At 40.2% G+C, this 17793-nt stretch overlaps 1 protein-coding gene and 1 long non-coding RNA gene across 4 annotated transcripts in view; one reads left to right on the forward strand and one right to left on the reverse strand.

Moving 5' to 3' along the window:
- RDH10 (retinol dehydrogenase 10) overlaps nucleotides 1–17793 on the forward strand; it is a 30342-nt gene that overhangs the window by 10118 nt on the left and 2431 nt on the right. Inside the window, exons 3-5 of one of the 2 annotated variants that reach the window (XM_528167.9) lie at nucleotides 14037–14135; nucleotides 15863–16008; nucleotides 17611–17742. In XM_528167.9, coding sequence (XP_528167.2) covers nucleotides 14037–14135; nucleotides 15863–16008; nucleotides 17611–17742 — 377 coding nt within the window. The remainder of the gene's footprint in view (nucleotides 1–14036; nucleotides 14136–15862; nucleotides 16009–17610; nucleotides 17743–17793) is intronic. The other variant, XM_016959570.4, reaches the window with a different exon arrangement.
- Nucleotides 1–17793, reverse strand: part of LOC107976340 (uncharacterized) — a 69696-nt gene that overhangs the window by 4322 nt on the left and 47581 nt on the right. Inside the window, exons 5-6 of one of the 2 annotated variants that reach the window (XR_010159277.1) lie at nucleotides 10492–10531; nucleotides 5920–8412 (exon numbers count right to left, since the gene is read on the reverse strand). This is a non-coding gene — a long non-coding RNA (uncharacterized LOC107976340). Of the gene's footprint in view, nucleotides 1–5919; nucleotides 8413–10491; nucleotides 10532–17793 lie in introns of those variants that run through there. The other variant, XR_010159276.1, reaches the window with a different exon arrangement.

Genomic DNA, 17793 nt, shown 5'->3' on the forward strand with positions numbered 1-17793 from the left:
CTGCCTCATTATTTCTACATCCCAGGCTTTATCCATTTTCTGCCCAAATAGAAATTAATCTATAGGATATGTCAAAGTGGAAGCATTGTGTAGCCTGTGCTAATGCTAACACTGACTGAATAGCTTTCTCAAAAAGACTGAATGCAAAGTGCCCCGGCAGAGCCCTTAGCCATTCATTGCAGGATTGGGTCACTACAAACCCTATAGTTTAATACTTAACTGCTCACACTCCACTTATTCTCTTCTCCTACATTTGTTTTTACTCTGATCATGCTTCAGATTTTTGAGATCTTTGGCAAATTCTAATGAATCGGTTTTAGTAACTTGAATATATCTAACCCATGACAATCTGAGAAAATTTAATAGCCTCACCTGAGAGTTAGATGAATTTTAAGTAGGAAACCCCTTTACATTTAAGTTTTGTCTTGAGTTGAGAAATATTAATAGCAAATTCATCTAAAATTTCTGCTTTAGTTCTTTCAGAAACTAAAATTAAGCCTCTTTCAATTATGATAAGTAGTCTATTTGCATGTGTCTAATCCAGATGTCTGCCTATATGGATAAATGTGCAGATGACATGCTATGTTTGTTTGCTTGCTTGTCTTTCTATGCTCAGTAATAAGTAGAAGACATGATTATGGTGCAGTTACAGCCACTGGACCTGGGAAAGTCCTAAATACCCAGGATGTTTTTGGACCCCCAAACTGTACTATGCTGAAGTTCCACTAGGGGGTGTACTGGCAGGGTGGATTTGTATCTTATTTCCTGCACATAGAACCAGTATTTTCCTGAGAGAAAGGGTCTTTTGTAACTAATCTTTGGAGTATGACAAAATCTAATAGTCCTTAAGAAATAGAGAACTATTTCCTGCCTCAGCTGAATGGGTTAAGTTCAATATTTTGAGCCTGTAACTCCAGAGATCAGATTAAAATGTGTTAATCTTTCTTATCAGAAGTTGGTATAGTAGTTAGCTATTCAAAGAACTAACACTTCTAGATTCTATCAACTGACCTAGAAGCTCCTTTAGGCTGAGACCCCATATAGACATAATTGAAAAATAACTCAGAAGATAGGGGTTTCTGATTCTTTCTAAAGCATACAGCTGGTCCCCATAATAGGTAGCCTTCAGAAGGTTCCCTGTATTGTGAATTATCATTCTGTTAAGATACCATTGTTCAGAGCCTAGGCTGACAGAGCATGGCCTTGGGATTCATTTGCCTTGACATATCTGGCTGGCCAGTTCCAGTCACCTGCATCCCTGGGTTTATACAGGCCTATGCCATCCCCACACTGGAGTGGATGCGAAGGGACGCAAACCTTTTCATGTGGTCTGAAGGAATGCTAACATTTTTTACTTGAAGAGCTTCCCCAGTGTATTTCATTCTTGAATTTTTTTCTTCTTTTTTACTTTATTTGTCAATTCTCTTAAAACTCAGGTTCACACCTGTCAGGGACCATTTTCCTAAATGCTCTGAAACTGAAATGAAGTGAGCCACAGGGGGAAAAAATGAATATCCTCTTATAATCTTCATAAAACTTTCAACACTGCAGCAAATGCTGCTAGAATATTTAACAAGTAAGGGCAATTACTGCCGCAACCTTGAGTGCTGTCAAATTAGCCCCTTACAATGACAAGCCACTTACAATGAATTCACATTTGGAAACAAAACATTACTTGGTCTGTGAAACTTTCAAAGATCACACAAAGATGTGTGAAAGTGGCAGCGGTGTTAGCATTGTATTTTTTGGTTTGGAAAAAACCACAAGTGTTTCTTACATGCTGCTTGCATAAAATGTGAATTTCTTGCCTTTCCTTCAAATAGTTTAGTACTGGAATTTTTGAATATTAACATGGTGCAGCTTCTTAGTGTTAGCCTAAACAATAGGGCTCAAAATAACATAAGTGTTACTTATGTAAACACATGGGTATTTTGAGGACAAGTGAAACTTAAAATTCAAAGCCTGAATTTTCCCACCTTAAGTTGTAATTAACATACTGCCCCCTACTGATTTCTTAAGGGTTTTTTACATGGGCTAGTCCTGCAGTCTCTTGGGAAAGAGAAGCATAAGGTGTAATGAATTACTTCTAAGTGATTTCGTATTGTATTTTTATTATGTTTGCTGGACTCTTTAAGTGTTGCAATTTTTACTTATAACAGTCGTTTTTTGCCTATAGTAAAATGGGACTGATAAAAGAAGGATTAGAAAGGTGGTGGTGTTGGAAAGTTGTTTTCCAGCGTCATCTAGGACTTGGGATGAAAGGGACTAGGCAGCTGAAGCAACTGCTTAGCAGTGTTTTTGCGACTTCTTTTCTTAGGTCAGATACTGTGTTTTAACCAGAATATGGTCTGCGTGGAGGGCAGGGAGGACTAGGAGCCATACATAGTAGGAACCAGGACTTGCAGGAACTTAAGGAAACAACCTAACCAAAAATAGATAGCACTTATAACAAAAATAGTCTATAAATACATGCTTAATGAGCCTTGTGTACTAAATTTTTATATAGCACTTAAATTTACAAAGCCTTTTCGTAAACACTTTTCTCATTTGAGCCTCACAGCAACTCTGAATTAAATAGAGCCACTATCCTCATGTTTATGGATGAGGAAACAAACCCAGAGAGGTGAAGGGACTTCCCTAAGGTCACTGCCAGGGAAGGAAGAAACTAGGACCCAAACCCTCAGCCTAGGCTTCCAGGTTAGAGCCTGTACAAATACTTAGCTGTGGGCTACAAGTTCAAAGCTCCTGGTACAGTAAGTAGATTTTCCTATGAGTCACTTAGGAGTTTTGCCCTGTGGTATAGTGTAAGAATTAATCTTCAAATGTTGATTTTTTATTAGCATGGTTAGTTTAGCAGTAACTGATTAACCCTAGCTTAATATCCCCAGGAAGCTTGCTCTGTAGATTAGACAAGCATGTAAAATTCAAGCCTGAAGAACCAATACTATACTAGAATTTTATTACGAAAGCCCAACTTGCGTGTTTCTGGGCCTTTTCTGTACTTTTCCATAGCTTGTATTGGAGAGAGTTATTATTTCCTTGAGAATAGTGTAGTGCATCCTTCGTCACCCAGCTTCCTTCTTTCTCTTCCTAGTTTGCATATCAGCATTGACAAATTAGACACAAAAAAAGTCACGAATGGATAGGGCTCTTCTACAAGGACTGGCTGAACAAAGTTCTATGAATAATTGGTACCAAAATATCAGTTAAGTGTGGTTTTAGTTTAGTTCATTTTGTTAGCTTATCTCCTAACAAAATGTAAAACCTTTATTCTGTTATATAATATTCTTATGGGATCAGAATTCCAGATAGCTTCATAAGCTTTGCCTTTGAAATGTTAATCATGGATTTTCAAAATTGTGCACTTTGGGCCACTGGTAGTGTCCAAACTTATAGTCCAAGCATGTGATCTATAAAGCGGTAATTATTCCCTAAATGAGGTTTTCTCACAGGCTTACCATAGTATAAAAGCCTCTATGGTTCACTTGTCCAAGGTAAAGTTGGAAAGCCAGTGAGGTAAGTGCCAAGGCTGACGGAGTCTACAGTCCCTGTCTTGAAAGCTAAGCCTTCAAAGCCTCTGTGGATGCAGAGGGAAGGATTTGAAGTCTTTTAGGTTTCTTCTTTACGAACTTTGTTCTAATGGGATTGGGTGGCTTGCTAGTGCTAAAAATGGATCCAAGGTAAATAGACATAGAGTCAGTCCACAAAGTCCCATGGTCATTCATACTAGGGGCTCTTGCACTAGGGGCTCTTGGCATTGATTTGAACCAGGCTTTACCTGATAAATGCTAGGGGTAGGAGGCACTGGGAACAGAAAGAGGATCAATTATATTGCCTGTTTCACTGAACTCTTAGGAGAGTTGATCTGAAGCCACGTGAGGTTGGGAGTAGACAGATTGCTCAGGCTCACTCTAGAACCTTCTTCTCGGCTTGTAGTCCCGAGCAGCCACAGCAGCACCACCTAACTACTGAATCTGAGTCTGCATTTGATTCAGAGCCCAGGTGATTCCTACACGCATGTGCGCCAAAGTTTGAAGAGGAACTACTCTTCCCACTTTTTCAATATTCCATCTCCCCCTTACCCACATACACACACTTTTTTTTCCCTGAGCTAACCAGCCCTTTAGGAATCTTGTACCTAGGAAGATGTCAGACCACGCACTCTGGGGCCCACTCTGATCTAGGTTTATTTTTTAAATTTTGATTCAGGTCCAGTGTCTGAATGGTTGCTCTGCCCAGGGTGGAGTTTTCACAGCCCTAAGCACCACAGCAGAAAGTCAGGGCCCGCCAGTGAAGAACTGTGTGGCATTGCTGGATAATGGAAGGAATGGTGTCTCATGTATATTTGTTGTCCTTAAAAGGAAGTTTTCTTTTTTCAGTTCTCATAATTTAGTAATGATATTTTCGGTGGTTTAACCAGAGTTGTGATTGGTAAGTGATTGGTGTGATCTTCTATGACATTTCAATATTGTTCCTCTGTGAGGTAGCTAGAATATATCAGACTTGTTGGATCAGTATTATTGTCCTTCAAAGGTACTTCTTAATTTCATGGTGGAGTGGTGGTTTGAAATATAGAAACTAAAAGTGATGAAGTTTTGAGTCCATATTTAAGTTGTTGCCTTTTTTTTTTTTTTCAATTTCCAGCCCCAAATATATTCCAAACCTGGAAAATGTCATTACAATATGAGAATGAAAACTTAAGGGACAATCATCACTGGAGTATATGGGACTTCCTTTCCTAATGTACATGTTCTTTCTAGTGAGTAGTTCTCATGTGGGTGATTTTGCCCCCAGGAAACATTGGTAACATCTGGAGACATTTTTCTTGTCAGACTGGTGGAGCTGCTGCTGGCATCTAGTGGAGAGAGGTCAGGGATGCTGCTTCAACATCCTTCCATGCATAGGGCAATCCTATGGCTTAAAATTACCCAGCCCCAAATGTAATGGTGCTGAGATTGAGAAACGCTGTTCTAGAGCACTGGTTCCCAAACTCAGCTACAAATGGGAGCCACCTGAGGGACGTTGCCTCCTGATGCCTGATTCTCCCATTGGAGATTCTGGTATAATTGGTCTGAGAGGTGTCCTGAACACCAGGAGGAAAAGCTCCCCAGGTGATTCTAATGTACCAAACCACTGATTTATAGGAAAGTTGCCATCTGCAATCTTTAAAATCCTTTAAGAGGTTCACAAATACTTATTTTTGTTTTTTAACAATGCCTATCCCAATGTAGGTACCTCATAGACCCTCATATGTGTTGAGTGAATTCTAAGTTCTAACAGTGCATGTTTAAAAACAGAATAAGTTTTCAGGTGTAATCTCTTGAATATATTTACCCTTCATTTACGTAAAGATTTTAACTTTTTAAAGATTTCACAGTAAGCAAACTAGAAAGCAGGGAAGAATTTGAACTATTTACACTTAGGAATTACAGGGGTTGATGATGATGGGGACATTGAGAGCTGTGCTGTTGGAACAGGGGCTAAGAAGTCTGCCACTGCAGATGGCCGGAGCAGTGGCTAAGCTCGCATGCATGTGTTTATGCGTCATGGAAGTAGTTACTGGTCACTAGAGCAGAACCGAAGCCTTTGCCCTTTGGAAGATCTGTCTTTATTACAATTTCTGAGATGCAGTTTGAGTTTGGGGCAAAGCAAAGAGATCAATGACAGCCTGTTGTTTGGCAAGCTATTTGGCTGCAATTTTGTGGGTTATTTTCATTATTCCATAAAGAGTTATTAAATAGGGGGAGGGGCGTGAGGCTGAAGGAGATCATCGAACACTCGTTTGATCATCTAGGGCCCGGCAGGGGAAAGATCAGGGAAAACAGCATTTCAGAAACACTGTTCAGCATTCATTGTTTAACACATTGAGCCTCCATGGACTCAAGTAAAACGGAAAAAGGATGATTGTTTCAAACAAATAATTTGTAATTTTTTTAATAGATAAGAGGCATACATTCAAGTTATATTATGTTAAAAGGCACAGCTGTGACATCATAGAAATACTCAATGAGATATTTTTGCTGATCACTCAATGCTGGCCACTGCACTAATGGAGTTGATCCCTTATTGAGTCATTTACGAGAGTCTTAGGCAAATAATACCTCAGCGTGACCTCAGTATTCGGGGTGTGTGGTAGGAATTGGAAAAATAATTGTTGAATCTAAATCGTAACATATTTGAGATGAAAAAACTTTGGACATCTCCTCTTTTGTCTCACAAATGAGTTTAGTGAGATCCAGAGAGGTCAAGTAACAAAAGGAAGGTCAAGTAATTGGCAGTCAGGACCAAGTGGGTTTCTGGATTCCAAAGGCCAGTGTATTTTACAGACAAATTGAGTTTTAAGTCACCTTATTTCTGGTATTTCTGCATAGTGAGCTCTAAAATGTAAGGGAACGTTAATATCTGAGTTGCTGCCTTGAGGTAAATTCATCCTATCCTTTAACAGTGGGAAGACAAGTTAATGAAGCATTTATTTTTGCTGAATAACTAATGGTGTCATCATCGAGGTGTTCATTTGAAAAGCCTGGCTCTTTTATTAGCTTCTTGGTTGCAGGGCAACTGTAGGAGTATTCTTGTGCATGTGTGTTAAGTACTAACTGCTGATTCTGTTCAAATGTTGCACTAATCCCTGTGGCCTCACAATAATACATGTTTTTAAAGGGATAGATTTAACATTGGCACAAATTTGACTATTATGACATGTTCTTTAGTCTCTCCTCTATTATCTAAAGAGTGAATGTTTTGTCCCAATCTGATAGAAATTAAGATGAACATCTTGTTAAGTCTGAGAGAGTAGTTCCAGGCTTAAGTATCTTGGGGCTCTATTGCACAATTGGTCAGGGGACCTTTCTGTCTCTACAAACATACCCAACTAGGAAAAAGAGGCTATTACGCAACAACATATGCATGTTAGAATTTCTGTTGTCAGCTGCAACTAGAATATTTAAAGTTGGTATTGCTAGTAAATACAGATTTAGGTTTTACTTCCTAATTAAATATATAATTTTGTAATGATTGTTTTTTTCAAATAATACTTTCTGTGGTCGAAGTAAAATGTCTGAAGTTTGGTCAGTATACTTAATGAGTAGATACCTTTAGAGGTACTTTAGCCATATTTTCCTTACCCAGGTGAGCTGATAGTATGTCACCATTTTACATTTTTTAACACACTAATGATGTATCCTATTAACTTTAACACAGTTCACTATATTTTAAGCACCTTCAGGCATTATAGGAGTTATGGTCCCCTGTGGAAGTCAATGTCTACTCTTTCTTGGATGTTCAAATAAAAGATAAACACTTCAAAACCATTCTTATAAAAGATGGCTTTTTTGAATTGATCACAGGACAATGAATAAAACATTGTGAGGCTACAGGGACTAGCGGAACATTTGAGCAACATCAGCAGTTAGTACTTAACACACATGCACAAGAATACTCCTACAGTTGCCCTGCAAAAGTTTGTGCTTTTGAATCATTTTCCAGGAACAGTGACTGAGTTCTCAGAGAAGAGCGCCACCAGATGTCATTTTAGCCTTGTAAATAAGCAGGAGAGTGTTCCTTTGTGATTCTGATAAAGATAAGTTAACTCTGGCAGCTGCACAGGCAGAAGGGGTGGAACAGTAGAGGAAAGTTGCCCAACCATGTGAAGGGTGCCGTAAGCATTTCCAGTCAGACGTTCTTTGTTCAGTGGAGTCTTGATGGTGTTCTTTTTTATTCAAAGTTTACATCATGCTATTATTTGGAGATTCTGAAAATCCTTAAGCATACGTGAGAAAACTGTACTGTGCTGGTGGTGTTGACCTTTCTCCCAGCGTTATATGATTTATGGTCCTCTTTGGAAATGAATGTCTACTCTCTTTCTTGGATTTCAAATAAGAGATAAACATTTCAAAACGATTCTTTTAAAAGATGCCTTTTCTTGATCACAGGACAGTCAGGTATGTGCACAAAAATAATGAGGCCTTCTCCTACGGTGAGAAATTAACTTTGCTTTTCTCTCAGTGCTCAGGAACCTAGAATTGCTTACAAATATGGAAAACACATTCTGTTATACCTACACCTTTAAAATGTCATCAATCTCAGAATTTCAAAAGTCAGACCTTGCCGGATACCACGTTTCTTCACATTGACTTTTGTTCCACTTTAGGCTAATTTGTCCTGACACTGCAGCTGCAGGCTTTGGGCTGCACAGTCTGTCATTAAGAGTACCAAGAATGGTCTGGAGAGTCGGAGCTGTTGGAAGTTAATTTGGCGTAAACTTTACTTTAAAAGATTTCTCGAGCTATGACATGTCATGTCTATGTGCAGTTACTTACATGTCTGTTTAAGAAGTTCTTGCTTATATTACAAATGTGACCTTTACAGTTATCTTTCAAAGTGCCCAGTGCTTTGAAGAGGAACCCTGAGGAGCTAAGGAGATATTAGACTTGTTAAGCATGTTTCATAGGAATGTCAGTGTCCATTTGAATGTCCTTCCCTTTTTTTTTTTAATCACACAGCAACCCTGTCAGCTGGTAGCAGATTATGGTATTGGAATCTTGTGATCAAATTAATCATGGTAGTCAAAGTTCTAGCTCTACATTTAATAGCAAAAGTCAGTTATTAAAAGTTTTCTCTTTTGCAAATAAGAAAATCCCTAGGCCCCTTCCAACTCTAAATTCTGTAAACTTCCTGTTTCATATATTGGTTACTGACTTTGAGACCCCCTAGATCAAGAGTCAACCATATTTTCCTGCTGAAGAACTTGATGTCCTCTTCTGTTTTTTAGACAGTAAAGAGGACACTGCAATAGAGTGCAATTCTCTGACTTACATTTAGCATCTAGCAAACCTTGCCAACCAGCATGGGCACCAGCTCACTCTGGAGACTGAGCACATGTACTGCATTTAGAGACCCCTTTACTAGATGATAACTCCTGATCTATCCATCCTTATACTTGATGTAACACAGCAGTCCTATTGGTCAGCAAATTATCTGTGCTGCCCTCTCAGATCCACCCATGCGTCACAGGCATTAATCCATACCAAAGCCGTTTGGCTGTGTGTTTCAGATTTGCCCTTTATGTTCTTCTGACGACTCTTTGAGACAAAGTTAAAGATTATGAACCTTAGCTTGAACTGACTGGTGTCATGGCAACTAGCACTTCACCTTTTGCTGGTCTCTACCTCATACATGCTACAATATTTGTGCACATTAATAATTCATTGCAAAGTGCCAGATTTCTTTGTGCTGTCAAGCAGTGTCAAGGACAGAATATGCTGTGCTATCTCAAATGTCATCTACCAGACTGTTGAGGGCAAGAGTAATTAGAAAAGAAAACTAGTCAGGTTACTTGGGAAAATTCCTGAAAATGTGATGCTTTCTAGTCACCCAACTATAGCATTTTTCTTGCAAAGTATGGAATAGAATTCATGTTGATCAAAGTTTATTTAATAATGCGCCCCAGACATAAGGCAGGAGTTTGGAGTAATTGCTCGCCTCTATTCAGGCAGCAAAGGAAATGATTAACAGCCTTCGTGCTCAGTCACGTGTACTGGGCTCCAGCGGGAACCTGAGCACAGGCTTAAAAGAAACCCGAGTGGTCCTGATGTGGGTGCTCCTACCCCACGCCTGCCTTTGCCCGACACAGAGCAGAGCTGAGTAAATGTTTGACACCAGCTTTAGAAACAAGCCGTCTGGGATCTCAGGCTGATTAGCGGCCCTGGATAGCTTTCTTCACCTCTCAGTTCCCTCCGCGCAGCTCTTTGGTGGTTGTTGACGCTGTGAGTGATTGTTATAGTAATTGCAGTGTTGCCTGTAATTAATGAGCCTTTCAAATAAAAAATATGGATCTTTGTCTTAAAAATGTAGAAAATGCAAAGATACATTGGATTTAATTTATACAGAAGGCCAGATTTGTGCTTGATTAGGCAAAGAAATCACGTTTTAAACTGAACATTGACCCACCTGTGCTTTACAGAACAAAACAAATAATCTCCCTCTCAAAAGAAAGCTTCATATTACAACCAGCCAACATGTGTCATACTTTACTCTTTAAAATTGGAATATATTTCTCCAAATGTTTATAGCCCACAGTTGGAAAAGATTTTTTTCACATAGCCATATCTGGATTGTTTGGTTTGTCTTTCTCTCTCCCTTCCTCTCCCCACCGGCCTCCTCTCTCTCTCTCTCCCCCTACCGGCCTCCTCTCTCTCTCCCCCTCGCCCTTTTTTGCTTCCTTTTCCTTTAAACCACTAGCTTAACTCCTCTTCAGACAATTTGGGGGTGGAGGGAGGGTCCCACAGGTGGAAGTGTGACCCCACGTCACATTTTTTAGAATATGCAGCCATACTACCCTCCTTATGGACAAACTGGAACTATTTTATTTAATTTAATACCACCAGATTCATTTCAGGGCAAGAAGGGGAGGGGATATTAATCAGTTTCAGAACCTTGCAACAAATTACACTTAAAGAACAGTTAGGAACTTGTTAATCTTCTGTCACCTACCTTGATGTGGTGCTGGGGATCTGGATTAGTCATTTAATACCTGCAGGCAAGACCAGAGCACGTGAATACAGGGAAGTCATTACAGCCAACCTGCTATGGTGTCTGAGTTTCTAGTCAGAGCCAGCCGCTGGCTGGAGTTAGAGTGGACACGTGAGTGAGTGATTCAGATTTGTCAGGTAACCAAGTAGCAGGTTCTGATAGGAATTTGATATTGGATGTAATTTCTTAGGATTTAATATTGAGTCCTTATACTTTAACTTTTACACAGAAAGATAACTAAGACCCTTTATTGTTAAGTTTATTGCTGTCTTCCAAGACTAGGCAAATTTTCAAAACTTAAAAATGATCTCTGGTTAACGTCAATAATATGTTTTATACTTTTTGGCTAATCTGGGAACAATTAATCATAACTAGATACTTTTAAAAGACATATAGGCTTGATTACTTAGGGATATGTTTTCTAGTTGTTTGAGGCAGGGTCTCGCTCTGTCGCCTAGGCTGGGGTGCCATAACACAATCACGGCTCACTGTAGCCTCGACCTCCTGGGCTCAAGCGATCTGTCTACCCCAGCCTCCCAAGTAGTTGAGACTACAGGCACACACCACTATGCCCGGCTAATTTTTTGTATTTTTTGTAGAGGCAGCGTTTCACAGTGTTTCCTAGGGTGGTCTTGAACTCCTGGGCTCAAGTGATCCTCCCGCCTTAACCTCCCCCAAAGCTTGGGGATTACAAGTGTGAGCCACTGTGCCCAGCTGTTTTCTAGTTTAGCTTGGAATATATAAACTCCATTGTGATGTTACTTTATTTCAATTCTGTGATATAATACCCATGTATAAATTATAGAGCCTAAAGTTGAACCCATAATAACCTGAAGTACCAGTTTTTGACTTTTTCTGGTAACAGATCAAAATAATAATTACTGTCATAATTACTCTTTCTGTTTTTACTACTACAAAGAAATACAATCAAGCTGAAACATGTGTCTCTCTTCCTCAGCAGTGTACTTGGGCAATGCAGTAATGAGAAGTGTGTTCACTTGCTGTATTAGTCTGTTCTCATACTGCCATACAGAAATATGTGAGACTGGGTAATTTACAAAGAAAAGAAGTCTAATTGGCTCACGGTTCTGCAGGCTGTACAGGAAGCATAGAGGCTTCTACTCCATTTCTGGGGAAGACTCAGGGAGCTTTCAGTCATGGTAGAAGGCAAAGAGGGTGCAGCAATAAACACGGCAGAAGCAGGAGGAAGCGAGGGGGTGGGTGGGGGTGGGGGCTGCACACGTTTAAACAACCCGATCTCGCAAGAACTCACTCATCACTAGAGCAGCACCAGGAGATGGTGCTGAACCATACATGAAAGATCACTCCCATGATCCAGTCACCTCCCACCAGGCCATACCTCTGACATTGAGGATTATAGTTGACCTGAGATTTGGGTGGGGGCACAGATCCAAACCGTATCACTAGCTCTCCTCCACAGTGCCTGTCTCAGTGTAGCAAGGTAATTCTCCCTTAATATTTGGAAGATTGATCTGGGTCTTCCAGCTTAGTCTGGGACAGTCAGACAAATAAGTATAAGACAATCAAAATCAAAGCACTATAAAACACATAATCGCATTAAGGTAAATGGTACTGACTATATGTCTTAGAGAAATGTAGACAAAGTCAGGCTGGCCTAGAATAATATTAGATAAAGGTTTAACACCCTAACTACCTTCAATAAAGAATTATTAGGGGGCTCCAGTGACATAAAGCACTTTGAAAAGCATGAGAGACTATATAAATATGTGATGAATATTACACTTTGATTTACACAGGAAGGGTCTGGGATAGATTATCAGAAGAGTTCATGGGTCAAATGCCACAGGTGAGAATAAGCATTTCATGGGTACTGATGAGGAAACTCAAACAGGGTGTGAGTTGGGAGTGGGGTACTACATGATGACTGGGGAAGACCTTGGGATACTTCACAAAAATTCATGGGGCACCTGTATGAATAATTGGTGGGAGCACAGAAAAACATCAGAATTAAGGGAATTGCTGTTTTCAATCTTTACACACAAAAATTATAACAAATTAGGTAAGGCCAAGGGCAGTGGCTCACGCCTGTAATCCCAGCACTTTAGGAGGCCGAGATGGGAGGATCACTTGAGCCCAGGAGTTCAAGACTGGCCTGGGCAACATAATGAGACCCCTTCTCTACAAAAAATTAAAAATTAGCTGGGCATGGTGACGTGCACCTGTAGTCCCAGCTACTCGGGAGGCTGAGGCAGAAGGATCACTTGAGCCCAGGAGTTCGAGGCTGCAGTGAGCTATGATGATGCCATTGCACTCCAACCTGGGCTACACCACAAATCCCTGTCCCCCACCCCCGCCCAAAAAAAAAAAAACCACAAACCCATATTAGGTATTCATGCAAAAACTCAGTGATACCTTAGCCAGCAAATCCTCTGAGAAGGGAATGCAGCTCTTCCTTAAGTCTGCTTTGTAGTGTTTGGTTGTGTGGGTTTTTTTAACTTCATAAATCATGGGAAGCTGTGCTGGCAGTAGGAGATAACTCAGCAGTAGACAGATTGCTCTTCGCTGCTTTCTTTTAAGAAGCAGGTTATAAAACTGTTGGGAGCCTGGTAGAGTAGTTAATAGATCATCGTAAGCAATTTGAAGTAATTTTTTTTTTTTTTTTTGATACAGCCTTGCATTTTGAAGGCAAGCGAGCTAGAGAGAAAAGAGTTTAGTGAGTAAGAAATCAGCGCCACCTCTGATTTTGTGCCACCTCTGGCACAAGTTTCAGGGCCTCTGGGTCCCCCAGCCTGGAACTTGTGCCACACTCTCTGCCTCACTGTGTGGCCAGTCACCTGCATCTGTGGCAGAGTCCCTGCAGTGAAACCCATGTTGGAATGTGACTGTTCAGAATGATACACGTTCTTGTCAGTGCATAGTTGGCATTATGATATGTTTTTCACAAAAATAGTTCTATAATTTAGCCTGTTTTTTACATCCTAAAATACTTTGTCTCCTGCTAGTACATTTTGGTAATAAGCCTTGGGATCCCAGAGCATGCTGCTGGAGTATCTCTTCATTGATAGGTCTGTTACTACGTAGACATCGCCGTAAGGCACACATTAATACAAGGCAATGTTTGTAGTAGGCTGTGGTCCCTCCTAAACCATGAGATAGCTGCATTGAAGTGTCACGAGCAGAAACAAATACCTGGCTTGGGAGTACTTTAAATTAGCAGATAACTGTCACTTGAAAGGTAATTAAGAATCTTCTGCCAATGGCTCTCTTTTTATCTCTAGACACTGTCCCCAAAAGCTTTTAAGTTACAGTCTTGTTGGTCACGACTTATAATAGGCCTGCCATGCCGATGATACAGTGCTAAGTTAGCCAGACACTTAAAAGATCTTTTTGATAAATATAAAATATTTTTAAAGGAATTGGGAAACATAACATCATGTGAATAAAAGTTTGTTTTGTGATCCTGACTGGGTTTTAGATGAAATTCATGAAATCAGTTCTAAAACTTGAATCTTACTTTGTTTCAGACCACTAAGGCTTTTCTTCCTACGATGCTGGAGATTAATCATGGTCATATTGTGACAGTTGCAAGTTCCTTGGGATTGTTCAGTACTGCCGGAGTTGAGGTTTGTCAGATATATAGCATTTCTTTCGTTCAATCTGTTTATCCTGTGATAAGTACACCAGAACCTCCAGGAGAGCACCTGCTGCCCCTCCATTCATGAAAGCTGCACGAAGGCACTCTGCATGTGTGCTGCGTGTAGAATGTTCCACAGGAACCCAGGGCCAGCCACTGGAATGGAATTCTATGTCAGGTGTGGTGGCGCACACCTGTAGTCCTAGCTACTTGGGAGGCTGAGGTGGGAGAATCGTGCGAGCCCAGGTGTTCAAGACTGCAGTGAGCCATGATGGCACCACTGCACTTCAGCCTGGGAGATAGAGCAAGACCCTGTCTCTAAAACAAAACAAACAAAGGGAATGGACTTCTGCCTCTTCTGCCATAAAATCTCTTACACTAGTTTGACAAAGCAGCAGCGACAAGAAAAGTAGATGGGCCAGCCCTCAGTGTGCCCATTTTCATTAGCAGCTTCACTTGACGATGGCAGGAGGCACAGGGCCAAGAATGGAACCATGGAAGGCTGCGGGGAACAGAAGAATGAGGCCAGAGGTTCACATGCGGTTGTGGTCACATTGCCAAAACTGAGCTATCTTATATTAATTAGCCCATCAGATGAGGCGGTCAGGTATCCTGCATTGTAAGTTTGTAGAATTGTAGAACTGGATTTCATCAAACCCTGTTCTTCACGATATTCAGATTATAAAGTATGAGTATATATGTTGTTCTATCCTGTTTGTCCTCTGCATGCCTGTAAAACTGAAAACATCACTCCATGCAAATATGCAAAAGGACACATTATTTAAATAGCACCTATATCAAGGGATTCCATTTCTGAAGTTGGGCCATGGACAATAACTTTTTTTCTATATTCTGTGCCTTTAGGTTAAGTTCTAGTTTAAGATTACAAGGCATGATTATCATTTTCATTTTAACTTCGCCTTACAAAGAAAGTCAAATCATAACAATTTATAGCCTAAGCTAGATTTGCCTTTATTCTTCTTGCATTAATTTAAACAAACTGGTTTTTCTTTCTCCTTTACTGAACAAGAGACCATTTGTATATTTTCCAGACACTTCAAAGTGAACCTCTCTCCATTTTAACTTCAGCTTGTGAGCTTTCATAGAATCCTTTATGGTAACTTCCCCAAAGTAATATGATATTTAGTTGATGTGACAAAAAGTATTCATCTGTTTCTGCTGTTGCTTTGAAAATATTATTTCTGCACTGAACCACATCAGGTATCTGGTTTGTGGTTTTTGTTTTTTGTTTTTTGTTTTTTTTTTTTTTTTTGAGACAGAGTCTCACTCTATCACCCAGGCTGGAGTGCAGTGGTGTGATCTTGGCTCACTGCAACCTCCACCTCCCAGGTTCAAGCAATTCTCCTGCCTCAGCCTCCTGAGTAGCTGGGACTACAGGCACAGGCCCACCATGCCCAGCTAATTTTTGTATTTTCAGTAGAGGCGGGGTTTCACCATTTTGGCCAGGCTGGTCTCGAGCTCCTGACCTTAAGTGATCCAGCCACCTCGGCCTCCCAAAGTGCTAGGATTACAGGCATGAGCCACTGTGCCCAGCCAGGTATCTGTCTTTTAAAATGATTTCCTTTTCTTTGTGTAGTCACCTGTAACCTTATGTATTAGACATCTAAACATGGTAATAGGACCAGGGAAGCTTTAGTTTGGTTGGAGATAGGGGCATATGCTTAGTATTTCTGCTTTCTCCCCTCTTTAACTCAGGATTACTGTGCCAGTAAATTTGGAGTTGTGGGTTTTCATGAATCCCTGAGCCATGAACTAAAGGCTGCTGAAAAGGATGGAATTAAAACAACCTTGGTTTGCCCTTATCTTGTAGACACTGGCATGTTCAGAGGCTGCCGAATCAGGTCAGTGAGAACCTATATTATTACTGATAAAAAGAATAATGTTGGGAGAATATGTGGAACTGGACTTTCAAACATAACCTTGTATTTTAACTATCATTTGACAATCTGTGGCTTTTATTGGTCAAGATTTGTAAAGTTTGTAAAATTGGTGTATAAGATTTGCAAAGGAGAGACTGGTGCTACACACTGATACTAATTTGCAGAAATTAATCCAGAATCATTAGATAGGAAATGGCTTCTCTGTAAAGAGAAAACGTAAGTATCCAGTCTTTTCCTTAGAAGCTCATCTTTTGAAGTTATTTTGTTTCTTTAAAATTGGTATTGGTAAATAAGGATTCCAGAAGAAAATTCCTTCATGTGACTTGGGTCTGGATATGAAGCAATGTTACTGTCACAGAGAGTAACGTGCCTTTCTTCTGAAAAGACCATTGAATATTACACTCCAGATTTGGAAACTTCCTTTTTGCAGCAAGCGTATGTAACTAGATTCACTCTGGCAGAATGAGAAGAACCATTTAGATATACTGAAAAATGAAATAAAATACCCACACACATAGAAAGGAGGTATGTGGGAATATAAATGTCAAGTTACATCTGACTTGAGCTCAGCAGAATAAACAAAACTGTGAATCATTAAGAGGATGCTTGTGAAGACATGCTTACTTTTATCTTTGCTTGGGTGAATTTGAAAGGCAAAGGAAGATAACCAAACCAGTTCCCTGTTGGTTGGGGGCCATTCTTAACGTGTACTGAACTGAACAAGCAGCAAAATAGGTGGAAGGTGATTTGAATCACTCCAAAGTCAGGCTTGGAGTCCCAAGTCTGACCTGGAAAATGGACTCTAGCTCTGCCTCTTATCCCACACATGTATGTGTCTGTGTGAACATGTGTGTGTGTTGGTGGTTTGGTTTGGTTTGTTTTCCTCTTATGTACTTGGGAAGCAGTTGCTGAGGGTCTTGCAGAGCTCTGTTTCCTCCAGTGTAGCATAGCAGCAGGTGCAGGGGTCCAAAGCTATGGTGGCAAAATGAAGAATGAAAGGAATAAATTGCACACTATCATTTCAACCTGTAACCCAGTGAATCAGACTGAAGGTAGGATGTCTATATACCCTTCATTTCAGGGGCCCCTAGAGAATATACCTTAGCTTTCCCTCTTCCGGCATCCTGGAAAGTGGATACCTGTGGCCTTCCTTTCACTTTGAAAGCTTACACCCTCATTTTGACTACAACTAATACTAAAAGCTTGGCATCTTGCTTGAGATCAGTGTTTGCTATGCCAAACACCTTCTCCTCTTTCTATTGAAAGCAAAACATAGGAAAATAATTTGAAATACTTTTAAGGCATCTTAAAAACATGACTTTCTCATCTTATGGAAAAGCAGACCAATTTTGCTTTTTTTTCCCAACTTGTTCTCCAGACTGTGCCAATAAAATGTGTTCATAGCAGGAAAATTTGGAAAATACAGAAAAGCACTATGAAGAAAACAAAATGTACCCAAAATCCCATCACTCAGATAACGTCACTGTTAGTGTTTTGATATGTATTTCCAGTCTTTTCTATTGTGTTAATTTTTCATTTTGTTTTTGAATAAATAACTTTCAGGAAAGAAATTGAGCCTTTTCTGCCACCTCTGAAGCCTGATTACTGTGTGAAGCAGGCCATGAAGGCCATCCTCACTGACCAGCCCATGATCTGCACTCCCCGCCTCATGTACATCGTGACCTTCATGAAGAGGTAACTAACTGGGAGGGGTTCCCTCACTGACTGGGTCTCTACATGCCTGCC

The sequence above is a fragment of the Pan troglodytes genome, chromosome 7, assembly GCF_028858775.2.
Source record: "Pan troglodytes isolate AG18354 chromosome 7, NHGRI_mPanTro3-v2.0_pri, whole genome shotgun sequence".
NCBI classification, from domain to species: Eukaryota; Metazoa; Chordata; class Mammalia; order Primates; family Hominidae; genus Pan; species Pan troglodytes.